General features: G+C 36.7%; 1 protein-coding gene across 2 annotated transcripts in view; it reads right to left on the bottom strand.

Annotated features, from left to right (window-relative positions):
* Window positions 1–2184: 2184 nt before the first annotated feature.
* Window positions 2185–13019, bottom strand: part of batf (basic leucine zipper transcription factor, ATF-like) — a 33439-nt gene continuing 22604 nt past the window's right edge. For both annotated transcript variants that reach the window (XM_039741319.1, XM_039741320.1), the window contains exon 3: window positions 2185–5108. In XM_039741319.1, the coding sequence (XP_039597253.1) occupies window positions 4905–5108 (204 nt within the window). In that variant the 3' untranslated portion in view covers window positions 2185–4904. The remainder of the gene's footprint in view (window positions 5109–13019) is intronic.

Below are 13019 nucleotides of genomic sequence, written 5' to 3'. Positions count from 1 at the left end.
GGCAGGAAATAAACCCCGGGCAGGGCGCCAGCCCACCGCAGAGTGCGCACACCCACCACACACTAGGGACAATTTAGAATCGCCAATGCACCTAACCTGCATGTCTTTGGACTGTGGGAGGAAACCCATGCAGACACGGGGAGAACATGCAAACTCTGCACAGGGAGGACCCGGGAAACGAACCCGGGTCTACTAACTGCGAGGCATGTCATGTTCAAAAGATACTACCAGCGTCACCTAGCTCTCCAGACCATGGCTACACTCATTTTTCTTTATACCTAACAAATTAAAGCAGTGGAACCCAAGCTGTTTTTCTTGTTCCGCTCTGATATTTATCCTACCAGTGAACAACCTTCTCTGTTTTCATCTCTCACTTCATTCATGCTTTACATCTGGTATCCCAGGAAAACGTATGAAGAATGAAAACATTATCATACTCCTGTTTAACGCTCACACAATGCTGTACACAAGCAGACATTTTCTTTTAGTTCATTGTCATTAAAACCAAAATCCTGACTTTCAATTCCACAATAATTTTTTTTTTTAAATTTTATTAATTTTATTGCAATCATTCCATACAAATCAATCAATTTTTACAGAACGTAGGATTGAGAGCAAATCGACCCAAACCCCTGAGAGAGACAGCAAGGCCAACAAAGTAAAACTTAAGGCTTGCAAACATATCTAAATTGCTAAGTTATACAGAAATAATTGCTTCCTCTGTGCTTTAAGAGCTTATTCTAAAATATTACTGATTAGATCCTGCCATGTTTTGAAAACAATCTATACAGATCCTCTAACTGAGTATTTGATTTTTTCCAGTTTCAAATAGTATAACACATCGGTTTCCCACTGACTTAAAAGAGGAGAGTTTGAATTCTTCCAGATTATCAGAATCAGTCTGCGTGCCAACAGTGTAGTGAATACAATCACAATTTGTTTGTCCTTCTCCACTTTAAAGCCATCTGGAAGAACCCCAAACACAGCCGTTAATGGGTTAGGAGGGACTGTGAGTCCAAGGCTGTCTGAGAGGTAATTAAAAATTTTGGTCCAGAATAATGTTAATTTGGTGCAGGCCCAGAACATGTGACCCAGTGAGGCTGGAATTCTCTGCATTGCTATTTTCCACTCCTTTTCTGATATATTAATTGAGAGATCTTTTTCCCAGTGTCCTCTTGGATCTTTGAAAGGGAGGGACTGTAAAATAATTTTATATATTGCAGAGATGGTGGCTGAGTCCTTGAAATTGAGCAAGATTTTTTCCAGCATGGACGAGGGTGCAAGATGAGGAAAATCGGGCAGGTTCTGTTCCACTATAATTTAAGCAAATAGCATTCATCACCTAACTGTTGACATATATGCTGTCTTGATGCATGTATTTAATTTATATTTTTGACATTGATTTGACAAATATAAACCTGTAATGTTACAGTGAAAGAATTCAGATTCTTCTTAATTTATTCAGGTTCTGTCCATCCAGTTTCAAGACCCACACATTCCACGGTATGTTTGCAGAGGGGCTATAAAAGCAACACTTGGCTCTGGAAAAGAGTGAGTAAACAGATACTTGTAAAAATAAAAAGTATTTTTCTCCTTGATATGACTCGCCTAAAAAAAACTGGCACAAATCGTTATCTGTGGAAGATATGCAATTGAATGACTAGAGTTCATTTGTATAAAAAGAGAGTCTTGCATAAATTCAGGTTAAATATGCTGTAGAAAGTCCCACTGGTTGCCTTCAACAAAAAATGCAGCATGAAGAAAAAGTACATTTAAAACAACTCCAGGACAAGGTCATGGAAAAGGACTAGTCACGAGCATGTCACAAGAAAGCCAAGGCATAGATAATTTCACAAAGCACAATGAAGTCCTTTACTGAGAAAGCAGGAGGGTACAACACAATGGTGACAGCTTAATCAAAAAGGGAATTATAGTCCTCCAGAACTCAGATGGAACAAAAACGATGCATGGAACGTCAACTGTCGGAATGCTTAACACATTGGAGAAGAGCCACGGTTAAAATACGACCTCATCAGATCTCAGCCACTTTGCCAGAAGGCATGCAAAATAAGAATGTCACCCAATTATTCAAAAATACTATTATTGTCATTATGACATGTATTAGTGTACAGAATAATGAAAAACTCAATGCCAACCCAGATTTACTCCAAATTTATTAAGGCCATTCCCAGCTTTAGTGAAACATCAAGCATTTTAAAACAGACTAGATTACTCAAGAAGTCATACATTCAATTACACCCAAAATGAGCAATACACAAAAATACTTGTAAAATACATTCATAAATCTAGGCATAAAAATATACCTAATCCATACAAAAAAGGTACTTAGAAAATACTGTAGTAAATATACTTAATGAAGCATGAAAGAAATTTTCTAGGAAAAGTATAACAAACATGTAAACACGGTCATACAAGTACTGTGCACTTTGCAGATTATAAAATATTTCATAGTTTGGGTATGTTCATATATTATCACATTCATGAGATATTTACATTCATTCATCCATCCATCCATTTTCTGTATCCCATTTGAACCGCAGTCTTTTCTGGAATGAATAGGCACAAGGCAGAACGATGGCTCAGCCAGTATTCACACAGATTGCATACAGTAGATATGTTTTTTGCTATAAGTATATATATTTTTAATATACAAGTACATTAAACATAACACAAAATGGAAACGTAGCTATGATTTTCACAATACTCAACACAGTAAAGTTTTCCCTATTTCATAAATTAAAGTTTAAATTTGAGAAATCTACTGTACATAAGACAAATAAAAACCCTGTCCAAAAGTTTCATCTTATAATATTTTGAGATTATCTTTTGAATCATAGCTGCGCACCAGCAAAAATATAAAAAATAGAAAAAAATAGCCAGCAAAGCTCTAAGAAATCCACAATATCAACCAAAAGTTCATACTAAAAAGGTTCTCCACTCACTTTTTCCTGTGATTAATTCAAGAATGTTGAAATGCAGGGTGACTGAGGAAGAACTGGACGCTTCAAAACATATACTGTAACTCCATGGCTATTGTATGAACATGTTGTATACCCTTCATGTTTTTTATTCCCAGATTTTGACACTTGAGGAAATGAAAGAATGCATCATAGCTGCCATGTCACCCATCTGCAATGAAGGGCAACACAGAGTCTGGGACGAATTAGACTACATGAGGGGACATATTGATCATTCGTGTGACTAAGACTCTTTTACAAGTTGGTTTAGATTAAATATCTATATGATATATGATACTATATTTGAAAGTGCTCAGTTCTTTTTGATTTACCCTGTATGTTGAAATTGCATGGATGTAAGGCTAAACAAAGATACACAGACAAAATAATCAATGCATACTTGTCTCCAAAAAAAGTAATGAACAGTAATACATTCTATATACAAATATTCATTAAAAGCAATTAAAAGGTGTACAAGACACCGATCTTACTTCTTACTTGTACTTCTGTTTTAATACAACAGAAGAAACACTCTATACGAATGTACAGCATTGGGAAGATGGGCCTCCGTGCATTCTTTCATTCACTTCTGGAACAAATGAGAGTCGCGGCCTGCCTGGTTTCATAGATGAATTTCATTATTTCTGTTTATATGATCTACAGGAGGACCAGCCTGAAGATTTTATTGCAATTAATTATAGATAAACCATCTGGCATTGCTGTGTCTGATGGTGTTTATTCCAGGCAGTGTATGGTATATTTCAGAAATCGACTTTTATTTTGAAACATTTATACCTACTCAAGGTATTTCATGTTACATACATTTTCTAAGCTTCTCTAGCTGAATTGTAATCCATGACACCTTTGGAACTACAAAGTCAATCTTTCTCTGAATCTAAATTAGCTGAAAGCTAATACTGTACTACATTGAATTCATAAATGAACCACATACAGCATACTGTATGCAAAAGATCATCATGTACCCGTAACATTTACCCAGTAGAAGTCTTTGCTTACGTGTGGCTTCAGACCTTCTGAAAAGGAAAAAAAAAAAAAAAAGATTTTAAGATAAAACAACATACTGGCTTTCACTCTGCAGTGGAATGACAGCTTGAGTAGAGGTAGATATTCAGATTAATGGGTTACATTTTCTCTCACTCTTACTAATATACTGTAACAATACATTAAATACTATTCACACTGTCTGAGTAAAAGCTTTACAGTACACACTTTTTTGTATAAAAGTGAAACGCACCTATTCGTCCCTTTTGATACAATACGCACAATATATATCAGCATTCTTGTATAATGAATGCAAATTTTATTAGACACCAGAACATCAGAAAACTTTTTTTTTTGTTCCAGTTGCTCTATCTGGCATCAGTTCAAAAATCATCTCCATTCAGAAGGAAACACAGATCTTAAAATCTTATACAGTATTAAAATGATCCTGCAGGAATTAGTTCTGTGAATGCTGGAAGGAATTCTCAAAATCTTTTGCTTCCTCTTAGAGAAACTGTGCCTTTCTTAAAACATCTCTGCACGTACAGTAAAACTAGTATTTGATCACTAGGTGGCAGTGTACTCTATCTCATTTCTCCCTAACACATAGTATATACAGTATGTGTGAAATTATTTCATAAGAAATAAACTTGCGAACTGTCACAATACTTTGTCCTGATACTGAAAATCCCTCATACGAGTTCTTTTAAAAGACATTATTGAAAGCAAGATGAAGTTAGACAACATAGAAAGGCATCATGCAGCCAAGGTTGAGATCAGTTCCTTATCACTACAGTCTAGTTTGGTAGAAAATTCCTATAAATGGTCCATGCTCTACGGAAGACAAAATTAGGGCCAGATGAAAAGTGCCGACATGGTCCGTGTCCAATTCCTGGTAGTATGCTTCAGTCTGTTGTGTGCTGATCAGTGTTGGAAGCGAGAGGAACTGATGTGGGTCTGGTGGAAGGGTCCATGCGAAGAGTACACAATATCAGAGGCCTGTAAGGTGACCGCTGAACAGAGGGGCTCATGACTGCTGAGCACTGCTGAGAGGTACTTGGCTTCTTCTGTCAGTCTCTTAATTTCTTTCCGTAAGGCTGCATTTTCTTTTTCCAGATTTTCACTCTCCTGAAAGAAGGAGTAAGAGTTTAACAATTATTTAAAAAAAAATTCACCTCCAGTGGCCACATCCCTATGATCCTGGGGGAAAATTTCTACCACCTCATGTCCATTTCTGTAAATACAATAGCTAGAAAATCTTCTGAGTTAGATTTTTTCCAGTGAAAGAACTCTAAAAGGATACCACAGGATATAAAGCTGTGCAATGGCATTTTTTCACGTAATAGTTTAATCGTGGTAACGCACCCAGTTTGGTGCATTTGGAGAATGCATATGTAGGGTATATAAAACTTCATAACAAAAAAAGAAGTTATAACATTGAATTTCAAACATCACTGCTCCCTTTTACTCTTTCCACACTGATGTTCTCAGCAAGTATTGAACATCAGGGATTTCTTGTTTGTTAAAGTGTAAGCAGTACACTAGCATGCCACCTGCTTTCTTTTATTTCTTTCTTTGCTAGTTAATTAGATATCAGTTTGCTTTTTCCAGTACAAACATGCAAGTTATCAAAGCCTGTCATGGGAGCACTGGGCACAAAGGATGTGGAAAATTCTTGACAAGATTTCTTTGATGTTCTTCTACACGTACTTACCCACATATGTTACTTCTTTACTTAACAATATGCATGTCGTGACAAACGGTTAGGTAAAGGCCCCATCCGGGACGACTTCATAATGGAAGGACCGAGGGAGAGAGTGTTCAGAGGGTAAGAGATCATTCAGTTCATCGTGCTTCTCTTTCTAGCTAAGATTTGTAATACGGATGTTCAAAAAACAAACCCATGGCGTTTCAATTAATGAAGTGCACCACTAACAAGTCTCTTTCTGCTTGCTTCCTCTAAATATTGGAGCAGATGCTCCCTCCTAGCTGATAATGATCTCTACTTTTTATACATGAAACAATGAAATTATTGGTTGATCAGTAAAAATGAAAAACAGAGCAATGTAGATTTGCTCTAGTCCAGTAAAGTGGTACAACAGGGAAAATTGTAACACAAGACCCACATGTTAAGACAGGTCTAAAAAAATAAATACATTTTAAGAAAGCATTTGTGGGCTTTGCTCTTTCAGGTCTGTGAAAATATAAAAAACTATAAAAATATAAAACTGTGCCTTTTGATCATCTGGCCTAGTTTGCATTGGTTAAATAGTAAGGACTTGGCAAGGCTCTATGGCAGTAATAAGTTAGTTGTTACGGTCACTGAATTCTTACTGTTAGCCACATTTCCGGATATTTCATACATAGCACACTGAACTTAAATAGATGTGGGGTCAACCGTTTTTTTCCCTTTGTGTAGGGGGGGGAATTCTGATGCAACACCACTAGATGTTTTTTACAGCATGCAGAGGCTGTTAACGCATCACTGACTTACTGTAAGCAAGGTTTAGGGCAAGCCCCACAACTACGTCACATGTTGTATCGAGGTGGATGTCGCTGGCTGTTACCAGAAGTGACATCTACACGTTCTAAATCTACCCACCCCCAACCAAGGCTGTTTTTTCATTGAAGAAATGCTAAGTAGAAAAGCCATGAAACTGACAGGAAACATCATGAGGCGGCATAAAGGAGACAGGTTTTCTGTTTCCTGTTTATGTTAACCACTGGTGAAACTGAAAATGCGGCATTATGGTGAATGAAGATAGTATGAGGTCTGCTCATTTCTTTTACCAAGATGGTTGTTTGGAAACCAAGTACTGATGCTCCCAATTTCAAAAAATACACAGGAACACCATGTCTGTCACAATTAAAAGAAAAAATTCAGATCTGTACAAAGGGACTGCCCACATATCCAATGCTAAAAAAAGCAGAATTAAACTTTCTGTGCTAATCTCTGATTTTCATTCTCAAAGAGGCCATTGAGAAACATTGTATTCCATTTACTGTTCTAAGCCTGCATTGGGGCATTGTGTAGAAGAGCATAAAAGGAACATGCATGGTCAGGTTCAAAAGGCCTGAAATCATAAGAGAAAGAAACAAAATGTACTAGTTGGTAGGTAGCTATACAAAAAAACAGCAAGGGGTTATCCAGGGCTGTTCATAATCAGGGTAGCATGTTGGACAATAAAGCCCAGGGGCGTTGTGCAAGTTGAAGGTCAACAAAAAAAACTCAATGGTGAGCAGAAACATGTGTTTTACAAATTTTTATTCATTTAGTCTGTTGTAATTCATTACTAGTGAACCTTCCACAAGCTTTCGGGAAGGGGTTTTTTCTATTATACCATTCATCAGTATGGACTGCTAGGACCTTAATGGCACCCACCCTGCCATCTCTTGCCAGAAAATCTTTTTCCTCTAGGCAATTGTCAATTGAGAAAACATCATGTCACAACAGGGTGCAGAATTGTAGCTATCCATTGCCCACTATAATTTAGGATCACATAACAAACCAACTTTAAAATAGTGAGAAGATAGAGATTACAATTACATTAAGATTTTTTTGTTACTGATCTGTTTACTACTATGGCCCATGATGAATGCCTCTCCTCAGTTGCAACATGACACACGGCCTGTACAGGAGGACCTACTGAGAGAAATATTTTCCAGAACGTTTTATGGTTTTGCTGTTATGAACAATTCTGCACATCCTCTCTCACAGTACCACGGAGGACTTTCAGCCAACAATGTATTCAGCAGAAGTGTTTCAAGAAACACTAGGGGAGCTCCTTTAGACCTTAAAAGGCCAAGTTACCCCCAGGGGACAAATAAAGATCTACCTATCTAATGATGAGAATGTATGGGATACTATGTATCTGTTATTACACTTTCGCGGTTTATCTAATGCAGGGGTTCTCAACCTGGGGTACCTGTACCTCAAGGGGGTGCAAGATTGCGCTTCAGGGAGTGCGACAAAGAGAAAGGTGGCTTTGCAATTTGGCAAAATTGAGTGAGGTGTACTCTCTGATTTTATCATGTGGCAATCGGTGTCTTGCAGCATGCTGTCATTTATTAGTTAGTGCCCCAGTTGTACCATATGAAAAGAATCAAGGACTGTGTACAGAATTGTCACCTGTGAATGAGCCGCAGAAATGTCCAGTCTTGCAGGTTCCTGATGCGGGTAGGACGTTTGTAAAGGCCAGTAACTTTTTTTTTTTTTGGAGAATGGAACTTGGACTTTGAAATGAAACATAGAAACTGGTGAGGTCTAGTATTGATTTCTGTGGAAGACCTGATCATGAAAGGTCACTGATTTCAAGGTTTGATTGACATTTTTGCCTGGGTGGGGACAAGGGGGCTGAATTGGATGCAACACCTGCTGCTTACACTCAGCAGATCTCTCCTGCTGGCAATCCTGGCAGTAGCACAGCAATTTTAACTGAGCAGTGCATCTGTCTTTGAACTGCAGTGCAGATGTTATCTGGGGACAGGCCTCATCGACTGTGTTTCATTGCTTAGTGGTGCATCGGCACCTGTCGCTTCACAGGGTTCTCCAATCCCCCAGACCCCTCAATCATTGATAGTGTGCCACTTCCTCGCATTGCTTGATACTTTGCAGGATACCCCAACCCATGGATTGTCAATCAAGTGTCTAAGCTTCTCAGGGGAAACATCCACAAGGTTACAGAGATGTATAAAAGGTAAATTGCTCAATTTATATTTCAATTTTATGCACAGAATTAAAAGCTTGTTTTTTGAGTTCAATGTGCTCACCCATATGAGGTTCAGTTTGTGTTTCAAAAATTTCAAATTTAATTTCATCTTCAATGTGATATTACTTTTGTAGAGCATAAATCAAACATTTCTATGCTAAGCACCTTTAGAAAATGGTTGGGAACCACTGCTCTAATGCAACATGATAGTTTGCTGCAAAGAAGTCCTTTTACTGCTGTTCTCAGTTCAAAACATGTTCATAAGATGGCTCTTGCCCTGTCTTGTATTCATAGGGAAACTTGTTCTTTTAACATTCAGAACCCTTTGATTAAGCATATATTACTTTTAACATCTTATCCATCTATTGTCTTTAATATTTCCATCATCAATACTGACACCTGATCCAAATATCCTTTTTGTTTCTTCACTTTCTTGCATTATGCTTGATGGGGTACCTGAAAATACTGGAGCTAAAACAGACTTACGTTAAGTCTACATTCTGTTCATTCATGGGAAATAAAAAACTTTCACCACCAGTGGAATTATTTTCTAAACAGAGATAATCCTAGTATGAGTTCTGTGGCCAGTGAAAGTTAACTAGAGCTTATCTGGGTTACATTTTGTGAACATGCTTATGAAAAAGCCATCCAATATGCTATGTGGAAACAACAGCAACAGAATGTATCAAGTCTACATTTTCAAGAGGCCAATGGTAACATGCTACTATTTTTCAGTGGGCTCTGAAATTTAAAACTGTTATTTCAGATGCACTGTCAGTGAAATATGCTTACTAAAAACATTCATGTAGTGATACTCTTTTGCCAGTCAATGATTTACCACAGTACATCCAACAAAAGACAGTGCAAAGTGAAATCATGTCCAGTTTTAGTCACTGTTCTGCACCTAACCTCCTCCTCCTCGTTACATACACAGCCATTAATTTCAAAGATGTAAAACTGATACAGTTCCTTTGATGCTATTCACTTAGTCAAAGCTATGGATACATCGTGAAAAGCTGGACCATGTCCTTTTATAATTTAAAATAAGGATTTAGACTTTCCAGGCATCTTAATGCATATAATATATGTGATCTTGATTAAGATAATTTTAACTCATCAGATACAAATAAGATCCTTGAAATCAGTTTGATAAATATGATAATTATCTCTTGGTTAGTGTACTTAGTGAAGTCACTATCTCAACCTGGCCTGTGTACAACACAGATATATCTGTCAGAAATGCATTTATTCTATTAAAAGTTTATCAGATTAGGCCATCTACTTGGCTTTGATGTACCTAACTGGGGACAGCAAAAATTGAAAAAAGGAAATCATTCAATAAGGTAGAAGTGCTGAAAGATGGCAGCTAATAGGAGAAGATGAGAAGAAAGAACTAAGATGTCAAAAAGATGGAAACTAATGCAGCAAGGATAACCGTATTCCTATTCCATTGACATTTTTTCCTTCACCATAGAACAGCAACAACAGTATACTTGGTCAATTTCCATATATTGTTAACTTCCCTCTAAATTGTTGTTGGATCATGTTCAGTGGGAAAGGTGCATCATAAATTAGTGATTGACAAAACAACACGTTGAAAACGATAATGCTTATATCATCTGATTAGCACACTGCTTGCTACCAGTCCTGATGAAGGTGGGCTATGTTTTCTTATGTAATCTTTAAACATCCCACATATTTGCGCAAAAGTACCAGGCAAGAGAATAGCTTCTGGTAAACTGGATAAATGAGTCAGCTGTGGGCTTCATCATTTATGATGCGACTTTAATAAAAAACTGTGAGCTTTTCTTCCCTTCTTGTGAGCAAACCATCAGCTTAACCACATAACATAACAGATATCGGAGCAGACTAAAAGGTACAGCCCCTCATGTTGAAGCCACAATAAGCATGAAAGAAGTCAGTTTGCTTTCTTACTCTAAAACTTGCTTTGTTTTATACAATGCTAATATAATTTTATGCGTTTAGAACTTATTTAATTGTCATTACTTGGGTTTATTTCCTTAATCCACTCATGTGCACATTAGCTACCTCAGCAGAGTTTGAACTCACTGTACCACCATTATGTCAGGCTGAAGAGATGATTGCATTAGTTTTGCCTAAGATAATCACACACTCTGCACTTATTTTTTTATTTTATATAGAATATTGTACACAATACAAAAAGAAATGTATATAATAAAAGGATAAGGGACGGAGGTCCTAAAAAACAAAGGCAATACTGTGACTTTAGATAAATAAAAACGAACGTGGAGCCGAAATTAAAATTTAGCATAAAAAATTAAACAGAAATTAACTTTCATTGCGCTTAGCAGATTTAAGGCATAATTTCTTTCTACATTTGCAACAGCCCAGCTTCACATCGTTTACAGTGTCTTACTTTTTGACTGCTTGTGAAACAAGCACCATTTTCATATGACCCTAAACTGGTAAACGAATTAGCAAGTGGACAAATAGGTATATGAAAAAGATCTAAAAATAAAGGACTGAGTGGACTTAACAGCTGTTTTATTTCAACTCATTTATTGCGCACTCATGTAAAGTAGAACATTGTTTTTGTATTAATGAACTGTAGATTCATAAAGGCAGTGGGACAAACAAGGATCTCTGTTAAGATGTACTGATGATGTGGAAATTTTTCTTCCTATAAACAGAAAAATCTGCTTAGAATTAGATTACATTAGAATTACAATGAACAATGTCATCTTCTATCAATAATGTCGCTTTCAGTACAAGGGATGGGAAAAGGTTGCTGTTGTTGCAGTCTGCAATGAAAGGTAGAGATGATGTTTACTGTTGGAGATCATATTGGATGAGACAGCTTCATAACAGCAAATGAGAAATGATACCTTTTTTAAACTTTTTGATATTTCTGACATCAGCATGAAAGAACATTTAGAGAAACCTATGTTATTACGCTTTCTATTTTTGGAATGCATAAACCTGTATGTTTGTGGAAAACATAGATAAATTATTCAGATTATGTGGGAAGATAAATACGTGAGAGATAGGGGTCTACCTTACCCATCTACGCATTAAGCCACCTTAATAAATGAACAAGTGTCTATATATCTGTGTGTTCGTCTATATGCTAATGTCGCTGTTAAATTCGATTTAGTGTAGGATTTATAAAAGCAGTGCTAATGTTTGTCATGTAACATCTTGTGGAATGAAAAATGCAATGCATTTTATTACTCCATGTATTACAAAATTCATTTCAATAGATGGTGTATACTGTAGCAAACATTAATGTTTGTTCATCTGATTGGTCAGATTAGGAAAACAAATTAAAAAATAGGCAAAACATATAGGAGGGCCAAAAAAATCAAAAATGATAATAAAACTTACCAAATCGGTAATAATAAAAAAGATCAAATGGGGTGAGGAGGGAAAGGAGTATTCGTAGATTCCAGGAGGACCATTGGAGCCAAGTATGGCCTTTTTATCCCCAATGTCAACTTCAGCTAATCTGACACATCATGTCATAATTGACTCGCAACTCCACCTACGGAGATCGGTGAAAATCGAAACATACTCTCTGAGCTGAAGGTAATAATTGCCTTGCTGATGGGTATTAATATAAAGAAGAACAATACGGAAATAAAGAAAGAAATTAAGGTCCTAAATGAGAAAAATAAACTTCATCAGGATATGAAAGACCGGAAGCTACGTTTAAGTACTAAGTTTACTACAACCTTTACAGAAATGCAACAAAAAACTGATGAAAAAAATACAGGAAAATACAAGTAAGCTGTATAGTTATATTTGGACTGTTTAAGATTATATCATTAGTCTATTGTATTTGGACTGTATCTTCACAAGATATCTTAACCTTCCCAACACAGCTGCTGGGGGGTTTGTTTCGCTCTAGACATGCTCCTTGTCTTGGCATGTCAGCGGACTGAGACTTCGAAGTGTGGTTTGCCTCACTTGCAGAGGCACAAAATTTGCGGGTGGGTGTTTTCGGGGAGCCCCTGGCCTGGGGGTGGAGAGAAAGCAGTCATTTCTACTTTATCACTTATACCCTAATAACAGTTAGTGCCAACATAACATTACATTCCATATATGCATCACTTGGCAATAATATGAAATCTATATCAAAGTTATCTAATGTAACAATGTACTACCTTAAACTAAGACAACAAAATGTCAACAGATGTTCAGTAGAAATATTTATTTGACCAAATAGTATACTTTGTGAGTTTGAATTTCAAGGGTCTCAATCAAATTAAAGGGAAAGAAAGTACTCTCATACTTAAATCTAAATACTAAGATAGTACAGTATTTTTACAGGAGACTCACTTATTAAGTA

Source organism: Polypterus senegalus, chromosome 18 (assembly GCF_016835505.1).
Source record: "Polypterus senegalus isolate Bchr_013 chromosome 18, ASM1683550v1, whole genome shotgun sequence".
Taxonomy (NCBI): Eukaryota; Metazoa; Chordata; class Cladistia; order Polypteriformes; family Polypteridae; genus Polypterus; species Polypterus senegalus.
Note: the sequence above shows the minus strand (reverse complement) of the source record. Positions and strands in the feature narration are given on the sequence as shown.